Here is a 20797-nt window from a genome sequence, read left to right as displayed (position 1 = left end):
AAAAGCTGCTAACCTTCCAGGCATAAATAAGAATGGAAATTGAGGGTAAGAATCTGCAGTCTCAGGCAACGAGACACCTCGCTTTCTGTGCTGATGGAATAACCATTTAAATATCAAGTTCAATAGATCCCGTTCAAAGATGAATTAGCCAGCAGAAGCAAAAAGCAAACTGGCATACTTCGTCCTTCCTGCCACAGACTGAAACCATTTCTTTGTTTGGAAATCTTGCCTTTGGGCTCTCATTATCTCATTATAACAAGTCACTCAATGAGAGCTGCGTAGTGCTCTCCTCCCTCCCTAGCGCAAGTCTATGAAAACACAAAGTAAGAGGTTACTTGTCTCAATGATTATTGTATTGCACTTTTCTGGATTTACTGCAACATTATATTAGGGTAAAAACTCTACAGACAACGGACCTTTAAGCAATGAGCCAGAACACCATGCCTGGTGTTGTGTGGCTGCACAGGGCAGAACCCCTACCCAGTTATGTCACTCCATTCTGGTTCCACCACTGGAGTCATGGTGAACACCAGCAGTGAGGAATCTGAAGTAAAAGTAAATAAATAGGATACAAGAAAGTTAAGAAAAAATACTAGCATTGAAACTTACTGCAAGCAAGGACGTAATACTCCTGTAGGCAAAGCCTGCTTACCTCATTGATACTGACTTCTGCCTCTACATACTGCAGACCTTTCTGGATGATGGAAATCAAAGCAGCTGGTGGCACCAGAGCACCGTTTATATTGGACTGGCTGATATGGCTCTCTATACCAAAGGTAAATGCTGAATGGGAAAACCCTAAAGACGAGGCAAAAACACCAGAACTGATTTATAGATGGACAATGCTATGCACCAAAGAACAGTAAGATCTTCTGTTTACAAATCTATTGAGTTTTACAAAATTATAGCACGCTTACAATATATGAAAAGCTCATTATAACACTTCTGTTTCCCTCTTAATGCTTCTAATTTAAAGAGACAAAAACTAAGTTTGTATATAAGCACAGCAATTATTAATTTTATCATTGGCAAAACATTTGTGCATAAGTATAAAAATATAAAATATAAATAGCTAGTTTTATTTAAATATATTCAGTTGTTATTTTTTTTCCTCAGTGATTTGTTACCCATGAAAATAAAATGAATCTGTACGTAGAACAGAATTAAGTTCATGTTACGGTGCTGTCATAACTGTGCATGTTTTAGCACTTAGAACTCCACCAGTATTGCGTGCTGATTAAGAAGTGACAAGCACATTATGGTACAGCACTGGTGGCTGCTCCTTATTTATTTGACTGCCCTGGAAACATAAATTTAACCTAGAGAAAAATAATTGTTTCTGCAAATTTACTGTCTTAGTTTCTTAGTTTTTTTTTTCTTAAACTACTGTTTTTTTTGTGTGTTTTTTCCTTTTTTTTTTTTTTTTTTTCCTGTCAGATAACTAAGAACCTGCAAACTTTCAAATGAAGATAAAGCCATTTTTAAGTTTGGCTTCTCTGACAAAAGCAATCTGCAAGCGGAATAGGAATGTATAATTGCTTTCTGCAAATTCAGGTGGAACAATGAGTTTCTTCTTCCTCCTGACAGAGACTGAAAAACCCTGCCATCCACCACTATTTCTGGTGCTTCTTTGTCTCAACTTGAGAAGTCAATAAGCAGTGGACAGACGTTGCATCAGCCTCCACCAGCTCTGAAGGAAAGGTGCATGTGTTAAAGCCACAAAACCTCTTTTGAGCTAAAATAATACAGCTGCAGGTAAGTACTCAAAGAAAATACGTATGTTTACACACACACCTACAAGTAAGGCGTGACTGGTTACTGACACCTGCATAGAAATATAAGAAAAGACAATTACTTCTAACCCCTAGAGTTAGTTATGTATGACATTATTTTCCAAAGCCAAACATCTATCCTGTGCCAGTGCAAAAAAATATAATCAAGGTGTAGCCTCTCTCATCATGAAAAACGTTGCACCTGTCCTCAGGTCAGGGTCACCGGCAACGTGCTAGGATGAGATTTGAAAAACAGATGGAATCTGAGAAGCTGACAATAAACCTGTTAAACAGATCACCTGGAGCAAAGAATTCCACTCATCCAGTAAAACTGGTAAAATGTGGTTTCTTTGGTTTTTACCCCACTGTTCCTAAAGTTCTTGGATTCTTTTCTTCACAAAACTCTAGCAATCTTAACAGTTACTCAGTAAAAACTCGCAGAACGAACTTGGTTAAAAGGTTTCTTACACTGAATTTAATTTTATCATACACATGATTTTATGATGCATAACCGCCAAACAAGTTTTAAAGAAGTCTGAAGCCACCCATCAACAACAGAGAACTAATAATCAATAGATGTTGAAAGGTAACATGTACACTGAAGTTGATCCCTTGAACTATTACTTTAAGATTTGAGTTTACTTCTGATTCAAAACACAGACTTCTTCTATGTATTGCTAAGACCATATTCCCTCCTGCTAGCTGACAATCATAATTTGTTCAAAGACTGGAGCACGCCCTGATTTCCAGTCAAATCTGCCTGTTCTAAATGTAGACTGCTTTAAGCAATCAATATCATAGCTCTAAGTAAAAGCTAACGTTGTTTCTAGTCTTAGTTTCAAGAGCATCCACCACCACAAAAACCACTGCAGCCATATGGTCACATCTAGAAAGTCAAACATGCAACCCAAACTGCTGCGCTTTTGGAATTTTTTAAATTAAGCTAAAGGATCATATCATCACTACAGTATTCTTGCTCATGTTTTGCAGAAATAGTTCAGATAAAAATGACAGGAAAGAAAGTCTTTGCAAATTTGACAATATTCATCTGTTTTGCTCTTACTCCTAAGAAGCCAGAGACTTTGGCTAGCCATACACAGGAGGAGAAAACCCTCCAAGAAAGCGTCCTTCGGGACGGCTTTGCAGAATCCAAGTCATTCTTGTAAAAATAAAGAAAAATAAAGCTGTTCATCTGTATTTATATTCAAATTATACTAGTCATATGGTCACAGCTGCCATTTTTTTCCTTGAAATAACAGCAACGTCTGCCCTTCCAGAGTCACAGTCAAGCAAGAAGTCTGGTCATATAGCACCAGCTCACAGGAGCACCACCCTGCATGCTTCATGACAGAGCAGGAAATACATTTTTGGTTGTCACTCTTCCCCCCGTCCAAAGAATATCATGTGAAGTCTCGTTGTGACCCTGTAGCTAAAAAGGATCACCAGGAAAACGCATTTCTAGTAATCAAGTGAGTCCTTGGTTGACTGCCATCTGAAATCTCCAAACGACTAAATCTGATTAAGTTACAGAAGGTAACTTGGCAGGAGTTCATTCTCTTGTTGAGAAGAAACACCAAGAAACAGTTCAGACAGAAGCACATGCCTACTGGCAAACAATTAAATAACTTGGCATTGGTTAAAGGTGGTTGCAGATGAAAACCAAATAAATTAAGCATTGTTAGAACAATCAGAATTGAAAAAAAAAAAAAAAAAAAAAAAAGAAGAAAAAAAACTCACCTGACTCTTGTAAGTATCTATATACCAGGAAGTTAACCTCATCACTGCTTATACTCATCTTTATTCCCAGTTAAACCATGAGGTCACAACAAAGGACACAACCCTAAAAATAAAAAGTAGGTCAATTAAACATTTTTAAACAACTAAAACATATTTCTCAACAAATGCTATATTTATAAACTAAGTAGCTCTTTGGCAGCACAATGATTTTATTCGATAATGTGAGTAAGTCTACCACAGCCGTTAAAACATCATTTATCTCTCAGCAACATTAAGGTCAGTAAATTAAATACTGAAGGGCCAGATTCCCAAATGACGTAAATTGGTATGAACTGGGAAAGCATTCCCCTTAACGCCGATATTAAAAATGCCTCATTTCACAGGTCTTTAAACAAATAATCAAGTGAGTTCCACCTAATCAACATTATTGCTAGGGATTACATTTTTCATAATTTGGGTTTCTCCATGTTTGGGTAACAAAGATGGAGCACTTGTTTTCACTTTGGTATCCAGGCAATTTCTCATTTTTACTTCTAATCTGCTTCAATTTTCAGGTCCTCCTGCTCTAGGAAAAATGTGCAACATAGTCTACAATACTGTATATGTGCAAAGAAAAGCCCAGCTTTTTCCACTAAGAATTAGAAAATACCTTAACCATATGCTTATGCTTTGCAAAAATAATTCTTAAAATTAGAGACAAATTTTAAACAGAGCCTTTTTGCTAAAAGCATTTCTCCATGCTTTTAATCAATGCTTTAAGAATATCTATGGATATAAGTACATACACAGGTATATACGTACCCATGAGGATTTTGCTCAATTTTACGGGAAGTAAATATTTAGCAAGAGAAATAATGCATCAGAATATATACACTTTTGATGACAAATTTTGAAAATATAACGCATCACGAGGCTTTAAAACACGAAAATAAGACAATACTTTTTTATTTCTTTATTTTAAGCTTCATTGATGAGAACATTGTCCTGACTTCTGAATGTTTGAAAATTAAAATCCCGATCTTTCCATAAGGTCAAGCAAACACACACAGACATCAGCTCCCAGAAGAGCACGAAGCAAGGTGCACCTCCTGCTCCTACTGCCTGCCTGGCACCTCGCGCCAGCAGGCGCTTCAAGTGTTTTACCCAGCTGCCACCATCATTTTCCGACTCAAGTCAGAGAAGGTGACTTCCCTACTGTTACTGGACACGGCTTGACTGGACCTCATTTAAATAAGTAATAATAAAAAAATGACCAATAAGTTCTTGGTGTTAACTTATCGGCTTCATTTGCCGCTGCTGCTCCAAGCAGGAAAGCACTGAACGCAGCAGTACACAGCAAGTAAAAGATTGATTTGCATTACAAGGCTGCCGAATAGTAAAAGGCTTTACATATTCCTTCCAGGCCTTTTTTTCCCTCAGCAAAATTCCCCAAGAAAAAAGGACGAAGTAACCACGACAGCTCTCGTCATCTAACTTTTGAACTTCACCGTCCCATTTCAAGCGAATCCGACAGGGGAAGGCTCTCAGGGACAAGACTTTCCTACAGGCTCCACAGCGATGGCAGCTGTGAGAGAGAAGAGGCCCAACCGAGCTCCCCCACCAACGGAGAGGCTACAGACAACTTGTGCAGCAAAGGGCTGCTTTTGCCCAAAACCAGGCAGGGCTGCGGGGCACAGGGACACCCCAAAGAGCCAAAGGGGAGCGCAGAACATTGGGGTTGGGAGACAGGGAGCCAAGAAACAGGCAGGAGGCGGCCGCGGACATCCCGGCCTTGTGCCTTCCAGTGCTGACTGAGAGACTTGGGCTCGAGGGCCGCACTGGGGAAGGGAGCAAGATGCTCGGAGTTCCGTAAGGAGATAAATAAAAAGGCAGAGCTATGTAAAATCTTCTCATTTCTGTTTAAGGGAATAAAATAACTGGTTCCAGTACAACTTCTTGCTAATGCAGCTCAAGTTTTAAAGGTACGCTGGTACTATGCTCGCACTACCCCCATCCACAGCCCCCGGTGGTGCCGGACGCACAACGTATACCTGGCAAATTACTGCACAATTTGGGGGATCATTTATTGAGCAGCGTGTGAAATGAATGCCATTTTCAGCCATTTCATACATTAGCAACCAGTTCGTGTTGTCAAGCCTGGTGCAAATCATCTTTAAAGACTGCTCCTTGCAGAGAAGTTCTGTAGAAGGAACAATGACCTTCAGAAAAAAAAAGGTAATTAAATTTAAAAAGTCTTGTAAAGTAGCCTTTTTACGTGAAACACACAAACGGCAGTCTGTGACATGAGTATGTTACTGATTTTTAAAATCTCGTGGTCTCGTCCAAAAAGATGGATTAAAATGCAAGAATCAGATATGAGCACTACTTGCTATATAGAAAAGATCTGTATTATTAAAATAAAAAGGGCTCCGCCACTCAAAGCAGAATTGTTGAAATGCCACAGATTTGCTTGTCACATTATGTAGCTGGATAACTAAAGAAAAAACTAACATTTTGCTTGTCTTTCAGAAGTGTTATTCACACTGCCCATGTCAAATGAGTGTAATTTTTCAAGGCTGGTTCAAAGTGTTTTTTAAACAAGCTGCTTGGTAAGGTAAGGCCAAGTACTGCCACTCAGCTCACTACACTTGCTTTCCTACCCAGCTATCAAGAGGTGGCAGTGTAACACTGGCTTTGGTACGGTAACAACTCCAAAAACACAGAAATGTGTTAAATAAATACACAGCTTGCCTGATGAGGGCATGAAACTGAAAAGGCTGCAAAAGTTTCCCTTTTAAAAAAAATCAAGATACTGCTTTATCCATTTTTCCAGTGTTTGTTTAATGGTCCTGCGAGACCTTTCCTAGTGACCTCCCCCCCCACACACACAAGAGCCGTGGTTCACCCATCGCACCCAAGGGAGGAATTGTGGAAGGAGCAAGCAAAGCCAAAGAGCCCTCCTTCTGTCCCCAAAGCAAGCTGTCAAACTGAGGAGAGGACACAGCAGCCACACAATAGGAGGGGACAGGATAGCTCTCCCCCTGACACACTCGAGGCTGATGCCAGGCTGGCTGCCAGCCGGCCCAGCAGCAGCAGAAGGTCAAGCTGGGCTCCCCCAGCAGCGGGCCCTGTAGCGTGGCCACCTCCAGCCCGGGTTGCCGGCCATGCAGCCAGCTGAAGCAGCAGCCATGACCTCCGTTTCACGTGGTGGGGAAGCTGCAGCACCACTGCTCCCAGCCGCAGGGACAGGGCTGCCCCAAGCCTTCCCGCAGCAGCTCCCAGCAGGGCTTTGTGTTTCTGGTAAATAAGCAGGAAAGACCCAAGCTCCTGTTCACTCCCAAGTGCAGAGGGGGCTCACCACAACCACAGTGCCAGCCAGCCCCACGCAGCGCCTCGGGTGGCACCGGGAGCCCCAAGCTGCTCTGGTCACCCTGAGGTCCCCGGGTCTCCACAGCGGCGAGGGGAATACGAGGTCGGAGCAGAGGCGGGACAACCGAGCCCAAAGGCAGCAGCCACACTCTTCTCAGTAGTCGACGCACATGGCCACCCCCTCACTCCGTGCCCAAGTTGCAACTGGCAGAGATGTCTGCCAAAGAAAAACAGTAGCACAAGCGAAAATAAAGCAGCTAACCCACCAACCGTGTCAGCTCCGTTTTCCCTAATGTCCGCACAGGGCCCCAGGGTTTGTTTGGGAGGTGACAGAGATTTCGTACAAGTGGCATCAAGTAAATGGAAACAGAAACACAAAGAGAGGAGGAAAAACTGAAAATAAGAAAAATCAGAGGGGAGGAAACAGATTTATCTTTATATATGAATGCACCCATGCACACATATCATGCACACATAACCAACACATTAACAAAAATACTTTAGTAAAGGTGATTTTCCCCCCCAAATCTGCATGTGCAATTAACTGTTTGGCACAATTAATAGCATATTGATATTGCTCTTTATTTTAGATACAGCAACTAAATAACAGAAAAGACAGAAAAAAGGTCTAAAAGTAGGTAGAATTGACTCAGAGTTCCAACCAGTCTTACATGTCCAACCAGTCTTACATGTCCAGACTAATTCGCAAAGGGCCAATTAAAAATATTTTAAAATACTCGCAACTGCATATTCCAAATACATTCTGAAAATTTATCACTATCCTTGTGGCCCTTTCTTCTGGCCCTAATAAAAATTCCAGGTCTTCCTGAGAACATGCCAAAGGTTTACAGGAAAAGCAAACAGGCAGACACAGCCCCACTACCGCTCTGGTTCCAAGCACGCTTTTAAAGGGAAGCCTCCCGCTTGCCCCGACGTTTGTTCTGCGCCTTGGAGCAGCCCCAGTGTATGCAAGCTTGAATCCTTGTGGGTAGAACTGAACCTGGGATGTGCACAAGGGCTTGCTGAACGTGCCCAAGGCACTCGTGGACTGTCAGGCCCTGGGACCTCACCGGGACCAGTCCAGTGCAAACCCACCTGAAACCAGCACACGAACACGTGCTGCATCCTGCGTGCCCTGCTCATCTGCTCCTCCTGCATCTCAGCACTCATTTACAGAAGCACCCCTGAAAACTCACAGGCTACTCCAGAAGGTAACAAAAGACAAGTTGTTCCAAACCAACTGCAACATTTTTAAACTCCAGCCTAGGGCAAGCTACCCCTCACCCAGCCCTGTACCAATTCCACATTTTCCTCAAATGCTCTTCCTGGATTTGCAGTGAACTCAAATCAAGGTATCCCAGGACATTCTCAATGTTGCTATGGAAAGTCTCTGAACTCCCAAAATTTATCAGGCATCAAAAAAACAGCCACAAAATACAGAATCAGTTGTCCATACTTAACACTGGCCTCAAGGTGTAGTCAAAAACTTGGTGCATCACCCATCAGTATCAAACAAAAACGATGCACTTCAGTGCCTTTGACAAATTGACCCAACTCAATCAAGTGGTGAATCGATGACTGGAATCAAACAAAAAGTCATTCAGAAGCTACTTCTGTCAAAGGAAATTAGGTTTCTTATCCCAGAGCCTGCACACAAACTCAACTTAGCTTCCACTTAGCAAAAACATGCCTGTATTTCTGCAACCTGACTACTGTAAGTTGAACACCAGCCTGTAGCGTCTTACACAGGCTTCTCCTCCTCTCGAGGACCATCCTCATGCTTCCATACTTTGGGCAACATTTACAAGTAGAATCCATTCTAGTGAGATCAGGTTCCACTATCATGAACACTGGATCTGCAGACTAATGTGTACCCAACGGTACAAATCTGACTGCGTTTCTGACAAATTATTATTCTACTATACATGTTTACGCTAGCTTTGTACTCTTATTCCAGGTTCATGCCAAATGCTAGAGAACAGATACCATCTGATATGGCTCCTCGCCCAATAGTTGTTGTTTTTTTTAAAAAAAAATGAATGTGAGCTGGCAGAGAAAGTTTATACATCAGATTAGCACTTTGTATCTCTTAACCACAGTTTTATAACATATAGTAGATTCGCTACAGCTAGATTTACTCTATCACCAAACAACAGCTTAAGAAAGAAACAGTTCTGCAGTTTTAGGTGGGCTCTAACACATCCTAATTAGGTAGGGTAACAGGGAAGCCTGGCAGGCTGCTGTGAATAATAATTCCCCCAAACATACCAATCATTAGTTTGATACCAAATATGATATGTTAAAGGGAACAGCTAATGCTCTGGGCAGCTCTGAAAAATGTTTAATGCTCAGATATACACAGGCTGCTACATTTATCCATGGAAAACAGAAGCCTGGATACAGAAACAATAAAATCACCTACAACAAAAACATTGTCACTAGTCCCTTTACCTTTTCTCTCTTCCGTAAGAAACCTGACAAATAGTGTGTCAGCATATATACACATACACAGGGGTACCTTTTTTTATTACTACTTAAGAATATATATATATATATATATATATATATATATTTACCACAATAGTCCGAAAATAAATAAATTCTATCAACTGAGCTGGAAACGTATAGTCTTTTAATTACACCCAAAAAAAACCTGAAGCTGCATACAAGACCTTTGGACAGTTTTATTACAATTCTGCTTTACACCTGCTGAACCTGACAGCTACATGTGCTGTCCCAGTGGTTCGGAGGACAGGTAGCAGCACAGGCACAGCACAGATGCATTGACCTCTCTACCTCTTGTCCAGCTGCATCCCTGCATCCAGGTTGATTAAGAAAATGAGGCAGCAATACCAGACGTGATGAAGAAAACGAAAAAGGCAAAGCCCTGGATTTGTGATGTTTCAGCAGGACGTCACTCTGACAAAGCGCACAGTGAGCAGCTTGCAGAACTGAAGTTTTAGCATGGGGTCCACGGAGCAGTGTTCCCGCTGGCTGCTCTCCTACTCACAACATTCTCCCAGGGCTCTTCCTCAGGGCACGGCGGTTCCACACCAATATGTTTGCAAACTTAGCAAGAAGTGTTTCAGACAAGTTTTCATCTATAACCACTTAGAAACTGTATCATGGAAAACTTCTATAAACAAACTGGAGAACCCCATATTTTAAACAGATGTTGGATGTCCTGCATATTAGATATTAATTTCAATCAGAATGAACATTTCCTCATCCTTTACAAGACCTGTTTTTTTCTTCTTTTAATTGTATTGACTAATTGATCTGAACAACCCCATTTGCTCTTTCACATCTTCATTTGAGAGAGCACACAATATGAATGAGCCCTTATTAAGATTCTCCATCTGATAAATCTGTGATTAGAAATTCTTTCCAACCTTTTGAATTTGAAGGAAAACATTTTTAAAATTACATGTATAAGCTCAGTTGTAACACATTTTAATGTGAAGGCAATCTCATTTTATGCATTTTTACTTTCTCTCTAAATTGCTATTTTTAAATGCCCTCCCAGTTTTTTCTTTGCTTCTAATACTCAATAATCAATGTCAGATGTTAACCTGAATAAACAGAAAATCTGTAATTCTACCTAATTAACCTTCTCCGTGATTTACTGTATAGTCAAGCTTTGGTAGTTTTCCTTATAAGCAGTTTAAAGCATGAGATGCTTTTCACATGTTCATCTTTTAACTCCAGTGCTTTGTTTTTACTTTCAATCTCAAGAATATAGCTTCATTTCCAGATACTAAAAAATATAAATTTTCCTTTCCTCATCTGAATTGTTTTCCTTAGCTCAGGCAATAAATATTTGTATTCTGTACTTCAGCTTTAGTGACCTAATTTATGGCAACAGTCTCTGTCTTTCCGTGCCAATTTGAGAGTATGAAGCATACGAGATGACAAAGCCAGTTTCCAATTTTCTGAAGAAAAAGAATTACAACCCTGAAAGGGGAAAAAAATCACCACCCAAACCCTCAGCTAAAAATAACAGTTACTGTCTACTTATCTGAGTACTCAATCCCCAGAAAAGCCAAGCACAGTCCTGAGTACTATTGCAAAATAAGCTACAGATGAAGCCTATTTGTTGGTTTTGCCTAGAGCAAAGTAGTATTTAATTACTGAACTATGAATCTCCTCCCCAAAGTCATATGCTATGTGACCCAGGAGACTGGGATTCCGGCTGTTCCAGCAGAGACCAGCGACAGTATATTCAATATCACACTTTCATGCAATGGCTAAAAAGCTGCAACTTCCGTGCTTTCTGGAGTTAAAAACACAGCTTCCTGGACATCTGATGGTGATTCTTGGCAGTCATATTTTGTAAATCCCTGCATTGACTGAAGATATTTCTGCTACTGCTACTCAGTGCTGTTTAGGTTCTTAAACTTTTTTCCTGTTACAGTGCACCACAAGAAGAGATATTGAGAGGCAGGCGGGAGATTTTTCTCCTCATTTCCTATGTCAGAATAGCAAAGAGAAATCACGTATCAGTAATTTTAAAACCTTTCAACAGTTTTGGGGACAATTAAAATAGACATTTTTTTCCGGGAACAACTTTGCTGCATGATAATTACAAACTTGTTGAAATGGAAGTAGTTTTAATACATCATTCTTCAGGACCAAATGTTATTCTTCAAAATTTAGAGGTCAAATCCAGCTGCTTAGAACATGCATCCATGTGCCAGTAAAGTAACCAGAAAGAAAGTTTTGTCTCAATTTTGAATACTTCATGAAAGCAATCCTTGCTTGACTCTCCACAAGCTCCCAAAACCAAACATCCCATCTCACTCCAGTGAAGACAGACAAAGAGGGGGTTTTTTAAGCACAGAACTCAAATATACTAATGCAGGCAAACTAGGTTTAAATGAAAATTGTCCAGAAGTACTAGTTAGAAAGTCACAACCCTCTTTCAATACCTAAACCATTTTTCAGAGAACATGAGGAAAGACAACCAAACGTTATGAAAATATAGATGGACCATCTAACCCAGACCAAAGCAACTGTTCAGATAGAAAGAACCAGTAGCTCTGTGGGAAGGATCTTCATGGTTAGATTGTCCTACCTCCACACAAGCTAGCCAAATGCAGCAAAACTGGCAATGTGGCATTTCTAAAACTGGTTAGAAACAGTTAGCTTCTGACTGATTACCAGAATTATCACATTTACCTGAGTAAAGAGTAATATAGCTTTGGCCAGCAATATAGCTTTGTGGATTACTTCAAAACATGAGCTGTAAAATCCACCTTCTACATTCTGTATAGTAACTAACCAGTATGCACTCGGTACAAAAGAAGGAAGTACCCAATAAATGCTTGGCATTACTCCAGAGAGACACATCTGCCCCCAGCATGGAAAATTTCTTACTGGGGGGCCATCACACAAACAGTGGTATCAAGCAAATTACAGAGCTTCTGTTCTTCGGCCATCTCCCTTTAGACCAAGTTACAAATCTTCAGGAATGCCTAATTTAAACAAATTAAGACTTTTGCAATCAACTATATAGACCCTGCCTCAAGAGGGCTTTGTCAAATTGCTAAACAGCTCCACTGAGTAAGTGCTGAAATAGCAACCTGCTGATATTCTCTGGATCTAGACACAGAAAAGCAATAGATTTATGAAACGTAGGGAAAATAAAAATTGGAATAAATATTACCTGCTACGCTGTATAAAATCCAATGCAATATACCTCAAACATCTACTCAGTTTTAAGCATGCAAATATAGGACTGCTAATATTCTGTGTTGCATAAAACTCTAGTGAAAAATTAATTATGGATGAATGTGGGAGCACACCCCTTAATCCTCACTTGGATCAAGCTGTGTAAGAATTTCAGAGAAAATAAGTGAATGAGAAGAGCACTTGAATCAGTCAAAATAAGCCTTATCAAGAGCTTCTGCTGAGACTAAGGGAGGGGAGGGGCACAATCCAAAAATGTCTTCTATTTGTGACTACACATCATCAAAAAATGAACACAAGTGCTATGGTTCAAACTTTTTGATCAAGAATGGGCAGAAATTAAACTATTGAAGCTAAAAATGGAGCTAACGATCTCTGTACCATGCTAAGTTTGTGCTCTCAGCTGATTTATTCTCATTTTCACTGCTGGAAAACCCACTGAATCCCATGGTCTGTAAGTAAGCCTGATCAAGAACATTCCATTTTTTTCCAGTATGCTGTTCCTGATGTTCCCACAATAGATCATTCAGAGCTCTAAGGGACTGCGTCAACTGAATTGAATGATATGGTCGCCTGCTGGTACATAAATGCAAAGGCAAAGCTGAGGGGGTTTAGTTTCAAAACAGGAGACATTGATCCTGTGACAATGTTCCATTACCCTGACTTCACTTCTATTAGAGACAGTGATTACATCTACATCAATCGCTTGAGCTGATGGATATTGGTGCACTAACAGTGACACAGTTTTTCACTGCGCTGCTGCTGCTGACCTGCATACTGATGGGTTGCAAAGAAGATTCATTATGAGCCTGAACTAACGCTGCTTATCTGTCAATGCAAACTACTAAATTTTTAGCATGCTGTTGTAATAAATTCATTTTCAACTTTTTTGTTTTGTGGAATGGTGCTTACTGACCATGCAGCCTGGCACCAATTCTGTCTGTTATGACCGATATATTTATATTGCTACCTAAAGGTAACATAACAGCACCTGCAGTTCTCACAGTAAACTGTGGAAAGGTATCTCTGCATGCCTAGAAGAGCATCCCTATCTCGACTAGGGATTTTTTTTTCACAAAAGGTGTATGGATTCCTCTTCCATTTCACAGTATTGTCACCCTTTTATATCTTCTATCCATTGTATTTGCTATCTTCAAGCTGGTGATCCATCTTCTGGCTTTCAGCTCCTCATCTGACATGCGACCTTGAGCCCGTGGTCACGCATTTGCCATGTTTTTCACCTCCTCACCACACGTTGCCTACACTAACTCTGCTCTCCTGCATTCATCTCTCAGAACACCTGCGAGAGCGCTGACTTTATCTGTGTGTAATTTTTAACTCTGCTCTTTCTTCCCTGCGTTTCCATTACAAGAGATGAGTTCCTAACAATTTGCACAATAAAATCTGGTAGTTGAATAAGATTCAATTGATCTGTAACACCAGTGATTTTTATTCCACCTAAACTATTTTATTTGTCCTTGTTTGTCTAGACTTGCGCCCTGAGCCACATCCTGAAGCACCTGTGGGACGCCTCAAGGCCTCTGCCTGACTCGCTTCGGTGTTGTTTACCAAGAGGGTTCCTCATGAGGCAGTTTTTTTGAATACTGCCCATAATAGCAGTGAAAGATGACTTGAAGCTGTGCCTGCCCAGAACAACAGAGCCCAGCAGAGGTGCAAACCAGTAGCACGTGCATGGGCACAGGAGTGGGGCAGGCAGAGCAGGCCCGGGGCACCATGGCGCCCGTCAGAGCCGGCCTGGGCCTCCCCACAGCGCTGACCAGTGCAGCCCATGGCTGGGCACTCCGCTCAACTCCACTGCGTGCTGCTCATGTAGAGCTTCATAACCAAAAGGAATACAGAAAGACCCCGAGTGTTCTTCTGATGTGCCCTGGTGCTTGCGGAGATGAGCCTTTAGGAACTCAAGAAAGCCTTTGCCCTGGGGTCTGAGAGTATTTGCACTCAACTGTACAGTTGTGAACTTTGGTAAAATCTAAAGTTTTAAAACACTCATTTGCGACTATTAATGTCTCATGGTTTTGGGGTGGGATCTTCTGTGAAATGCTAGCTTTTTATGTTTTATTAGGTTGCTAGCTGGCTCTGGTAATTATCCTAAATTCCTGCATTTCTTTGAGCCCGATCTCTCCTTCCAGTGAGCAACCAAAAGACAAATTAAAACCAACCAGGCTTACACTGGCCTGGACGTGGCTACACAACCTGGACCTTGTCCAACAGAGGACCCCCTCCCATGTCCTGCCCTCAGTGTGTAAGACTGAGCACTCACCTCAGCTTTCTAGCACCTGCAAAGCTAGCATCAAGTACAGATTTTCAACATGTAAGTAAAGAGAACTACGCTAATCCTAACCACATGCATGGAGCAAGAAAAGCATCTCCTGTAGCACGTGGCAAAGGGACAAGCTGTCCCATGAACCTGTCTGGAGTAAAGGATTCACAAAACTGGATGAGTGCCTTTCCTGGCTGCTACACAACTTCAGAAAAAAAAGCTTTTGGGCTATCAGTCATAGCACATAACTTCTGCAGTGGGGATACAAACATACAATTCGATCATGGAGAAAAAAAAAAAAAAAAAAAGATTTAACTAGGTGTTCTGCTCACAGAGCAGGTGAAGAAGTGTTGACCTACTCTAAATGTAAATTAAACTGACTTGTTTCCCCATTATTAAGCCTAGACTTATATACTTTTTTCATGACAAAAGAAGTTTTGGAATTATGTACTCTGGCAACATCTAGTTTGGGGATAACAAATAATTTATTTGAGATTCCCTTGTGAGTGCATGAAAGCTGCCAATTTTTTCCTGAGGCAGATGTTTTGTGACTACTAACAGCTCTGAGTCCACTGTTTCTGAAAAAAACAGAGGGTGAAATGGAAAACCGCTATGAGAAAATAGAATAATGGAGTATGGAAAATAAAAAGAAAAAAAAATCTAGCAACCTCACAGGACTCAGAGAAGATCTTTCAGTTACAATTTACTACAATTTCAAGTCAGGAAAATATAAACCACTAACACGAAAGGTATCATCCTAGCTCTAGTGATTGTTAATCAAGAGCAACTACATCAGAACCTGCTACTTACTGGAGGGGAAGCCTGATTTTTTATTATTATTATTATTTTTTTTTCTAACTGTGCTGAACAAAAAGCCAATTGTGTCCTTCAGATAGGGAAAACAATGAATTAATGGTGTCAGGATTACAGTATGTTTTTATAATGCCTCCTGACTACTTGGGACAAGGTCAATATTACTTATGAGTCATGGACAGGTAGATTGGTACTTATGAATGTCAATAGTAGAAATACACTGCTTTCGATACGTTATTCTATATTAACCCAGATATTAAACATGTTGGGAATGTAACTGCAGCTGAATGGTGGAATTTGGTATTGAAAATATGTGCCAACGTTGATCATATTTAGTGTTAAAAGTTCTCTACAGCCTTGAAACACATCCTAAAAGCCTAGAATAAATTAAACATAAGCTGACAAGTTCTTTCTAGCCCCAAGATGTTCACCAAAAAGATTTAAAGACATGTAAGCCACGATTGATTGTAGCATTATGCATGAATGAGGAAGGCTTAAGGAAATTTACCCTCAGATTAAAAACTCAACTCTATTTCCTCTACCCAAGTATTTTCACATCTACCTGAGTTACTAAAGTAGCCTTAAATGAACCAGTGGGAATATGCAGGTAAATAACCATTATGAGCTGAGAACATAAAAAAAAAAAAAAAAAAAAAAAAAAAAAAAAACTTCTGCAAAAGGAAAAATAATATATATGTGCAACTGGTCATATGAAGATTTAAAAAACAAAACAAAACAAAACACCTTGTGAATCTACATTTGATGTTTGTTCCCATATGCCTCCACCTATCCCTGCCTTATTAGATCGCTGATCTGCAAAGCAAAATGTACTTTCCTCACAACCACTCCACCTACAACACTTTCTTTTCATTCCCAAATAAAAGTCTAATGAAACTGAACGCAACAACAGTATTAAAAAAGGAGCAAACTGCTGCTCTGGGTCTTTAAAAGCTGTCTTACAGCTAGCACGCTTTTTTTACAAGAACAATCAGATTGCAATATCTGAGCTTAAATAACAAATCAGTTACCAATGCAAACAAAACCATGTACACCAGGAGAGTATGAAACCATCTTCAAGCTTTTTTTTCTTTTTTTTTTTTTCTTTTTTTTTTTTTTTTTTTAAAGTAAAGACTAATAGGTAGGAAGAAATAACTATATCAGGGCACTCCTCAGAAAAGGGAGCTGAAAGAATTAAAATATTTAACCACTTAAAAATTTACTTTGGAAAAATGAGTGTTAAAGGGGATCATAAACCTAATGTATTTACTTTAACACCTCAAGATTTAACTTCTGATGGACTTTGAAATTAGGTAGCTAAATTTTCCAGAAACACATAAACACTTAGGAGCCTTATTAAAACTGACTTCTAATGAAGAAGAGGATGTAAAGTACTGGCCTTCTTTGGGTACTTTCTCAGACCAAGTTCTCATCTCTCTCAAAAAAACATGAAATAAAGAAATAATTAAACACTGTCTGACAGGCATTACATTCTGGCATTCAAATATTCAAAGATCTTCTCATCTGTTAAATTTAAATCAATTATTTTGATAAGAGTTTAATACCCATGATCTTAACCCTCCTGATAAGGCTGGATACGGCAACACGTGAACAGCATCAGCCACAGGCACGATGATCGCACACAATGACTTGTCTGTGCTGTGGCACAGTACGGCCAATGCAATTGTCCTATTTTATATTTACAACCTAAAAATAAATGAGACTGAAGTAGCATTTTCATTTCTTCTTTCACTGCCCTATACGCCATTCTGCAATACTGGTGCAATCTATTACAGAAGAAATAGAGAAATAAAGCCAAAGCCAAGCAACCTCTCTGATGCACTGTGCAGCCAAGGCAGCAGGGGAGGCACGAGTGTGCTGAGATGGTCTGGAAACATCTGTCCAGAGGCAAACAAAGGGCTGGTGGTATGAGTCGTGAGGACAGAGAACTCCTTTTGGAGGTGATGGCTTCTTAGGATCCAAGGCAGCAGTGTTTGAGCAGGTGGAGTTAAGGATTGCTCAGCAGCTTTGTAACTGCTCAGATGGAGCACGGCAGAACTAAAACCCTTGTGACAGCACAAGCAACATATGGTAAAAGACTGACATGAAAGATTGGGCATTCCTGGGCTACCGTTCTCTTATCATCTCTTTCTTGCAGCTGTCGTCTCCACCACACACGCTCTAGAATGAGTCAAGGAAATGACTTGTGGAGCAGATGGCCCGGCTTCCACTGCGGGACACACCACTGCACCCCACAAGGTGAGCTGCACACATGGGGCCCTTGCCAGGACACAGGTAGCTATGACAGAAACACCTCACCCCAGTACCCGTGCAACAAGGGCCAGAACATTTCCTAAGCCTGCAAGTGTCCCTCCATAATTGACGTAACGTTCAGGTTCTTTGCACACGATAGTGCACACACACATTCAGTCTCAGTATCTCCACATCCCACTGTGTACCGTATCTCAAAGCTTGACTGTTCCAGTTGTCATGAACAAAAAACACTATCTAGGTCTTACTACTGTGTATTTTGGCAGAGAATATCTCCATCTATGTTACCTGTACCTCTATTTCCATATGAAATAGCACTGATTTTTCCATTTAAGTATATACATTTCACAAAAAACTTGCTTATGCTTCCAGAGGTCATCGATTCAATCTCCCTTCCTACCTTCAGCATCTGCTTGCTTCTGTTTCCTCCTCCCCCCTAAATGAAGCTGTATCAAGGGTCTTTGGGCAAAATATTAAGAACAGTGTATATGCTGAGGTGATGCGCCATAAAACACGGAAAATACATACAGCACAGTCATCATCCTTGACAAGATCTTCCATACCCTGCAATATATCCTTTCTTTACTGGGAGCTGTTCCAGTATCTCAATCATCAGGAGCAGTCTTTTCTTTTACTAAACACTCTGAAAAAATAAAAACAAGCTTCCCTCCTTGTTCTCTGAAAATGAAATATTTTACCTAACAAATTATCCTAGACTATGGGCAATGCTGAATGAGTGCCAAGAGCTGATTCTTCATTGATTAAGTCTAGAAATATATTTACAGCATTGTAAAGGAAACATTCCCAGAGATGCTATGCACATGCCTGCCCAGATGAATAGCCCCACGTGGCTCCTACACAGTGTAAAGTCACCTGTACCTATAGAAGCAAATCGCACGGGTTTTCTCTGAAGATTGAAGAGATGAACCAAATGTCCTTCCTGCTCAGTTGGCACTGCACAGAGGGTCTTTGACTAATAAAAGGAATCTGAACGCACTTGTAGAGAGATACAAAATGTATTTCAACAAAATATTAAAAGATGTTTTAAAAGAACACTATTTACACTATTCCGTATAGCACCTAGTGTTTGCATATTAAGAAGTCTGTACCAAAGCAACCTGTTGTATGTAACATTTTTGTTTTGTGAGGAAAGCACCCTTCAAAGCTGTATACAAATGCTTAAATGACTGCCTATACACATACACCAAATTTTTTTTAAATTTTAAACTGATTGTTTTGTACAGTGATGCAGGAGAGTCTACTTAAGAAACCATTGTAAAATGGATTGAAAAAGTCACAACGGATCCAGTTCAGACGAGAAGTTCAAAACCAGGACATTTCCTCTTCTTTCTGACTGCTTAGGCCAACATCAAACATCTGTACTCACAAACTTTTAAATTAGCCCCTCTAGAAACAAACAATTCAAAACCTGAAGGTCTACATGATAAGGCCTCCCCCCTCCCTTAAAAGGCTGTATTTTGAATTAAGCAGTCTCCTCTGCTGGTGCAGTTAGAAACACGGTCATGGTTTCATGTTTGGTGTAGAGAGAACAGTTTCACTCGGAAAAGTTAAACATAGCAGAGATGGAAATATATCATGGCTTATAACTGGAGGCTACTATTACATAAGCAGCTGCAGTGAAATTGTCTTCAAATTGTCCCACAAACAACCTCTATGCTATCTTTTGCAGAATTAAGCTACCACATTAACTACTGCTAGTTCAGGTTTAAAGAAACTTGGTAGGACAGCTTTTGAAAAACGAAACCCACCATGCTAGGTTATCTTTACCTCACCTCCAGCACAGGAATCACAGGTTCCACACGTGAAAAATTCTGCTCACCAGTTTCCAGTAATAGGAGTGTTATTTGAAAATAAAGAGATGATAGAGGTGAAGAAGTCCATGACTTTGTCAGATTACATTAGACTTTAATAAGGACTGCACAAATCGCTCGCAACATTTTGAAAAATTCTCTGTATTTTTCAGACTCCAAGGAGCTCCCATCATCTTTCTTTTCGTACAATATTTATAAAGCTGAGATGTTTTTACTTTACAGAATTGCCTTTTAATATTGAGTAAGGCTACTCAAAACTTCATGATGTCATTTCTCTAGAATAAATCTGAAAGCCTATTTTTCTTCCACTCCAAGATGTAGAAACAAACGCAAGTCTGTGAGAATTGGACTTGCTGATCCTTATGGGTCCCTTCCAACTTGGGATATTCTATGATTCTACTGTCTATCTACCAGGCTGGAAAACACACACTCTAAATACTGCCCTGTCCAAATATTTTAGCTGTACCACCCTCATGCAATGACAACAGGGAAAATAATTTCAGCCTTCACACTCATTCCCTTGCATCTTCTAATGGCAATCAACACAGCCGGACCCACTACTAGTTTTTTAGGTTGACTAGGGAATCCCATTAGGAAATTTTTGTGTACCCCATCTTGTTTTTATAAGGTGGAAAGGAACTTGTGGAAGTGTAAGGAGCTATGGATTAATCCAGAAGAGTATTTCAAACTTGTTACAGTCCCGTTGACTTCAATTGCTTAAGTGATTTGTTGGAGCACAGCCAGTACAATAGTACCTTGCAAGAGCAAGGCCATAAAGAACAGTCAGCAATTTCCTTTTCTAGGTTGTGGGGGCCTACTTGCAAGATAAGGCTTTTTAAAACCAACTCCCTCTGTCTTTGAGTGCCCTCTATAGACCTAAGATAGTACCCAAGGAGGGCTTGCTAAAAAACTTTCGGGGATAGTGATTTAAAGAAGAAAAGGGAAAGAAAAGACATCTGCTACACCCACAAACCATTTGTTAAATTACAGCACATATTAACAGTTCTACAGATACAAGCGCAGTATCAGCTAGCTGCTGCTGAAAGAACAAACACTCG

At 40.2% G+C, this 20797-nt stretch overlaps 1 protein-coding gene across 3 annotated transcripts in view; it reads right to left on the bottom strand.

Annotated features, from left to right (window-relative positions):
* Positions 1-20797, bottom strand: part of TBL1XR1 (TBL1X receptor 1) — a 110426-nt gene that overhangs the window by 16607 nt on the left and 73022 nt on the right. For all 3 annotated transcript variants that reach the window (XM_035334214.1, XM_035334215.1, XM_035334216.1), the window contains 2 exons: positions 3510-3612; positions 653-798 (listed from right to left, as the gene is read on the bottom strand). In XM_035334214.1, the coding sequence (XP_035190105.1) occupies positions 653-798; positions 3510-3567 (204 nt within the window). In that variant the 5' untranslated portion in view covers positions 3568-3612. The remainder of the gene's footprint in view (positions 1-652; positions 799-3509; positions 3613-20797) is intronic.

The sequence above is a fragment of the Oxyura jamaicensis genome, chromosome 9 (genome assembly GCF_011077185.1).
Source record: "Oxyura jamaicensis isolate SHBP4307 breed ruddy duck chromosome 9, BPBGC_Ojam_1.0, whole genome shotgun sequence".
Lineage (NCBI taxonomy): Eukaryota > Metazoa > Chordata > Aves > Anseriformes > Anatidae > Oxyura > Oxyura jamaicensis.
The sequence above is the reverse complement of the archived record's forward strand: the minus strand, read 5'-3'. Positions and strand labels throughout refer to the sequence as shown.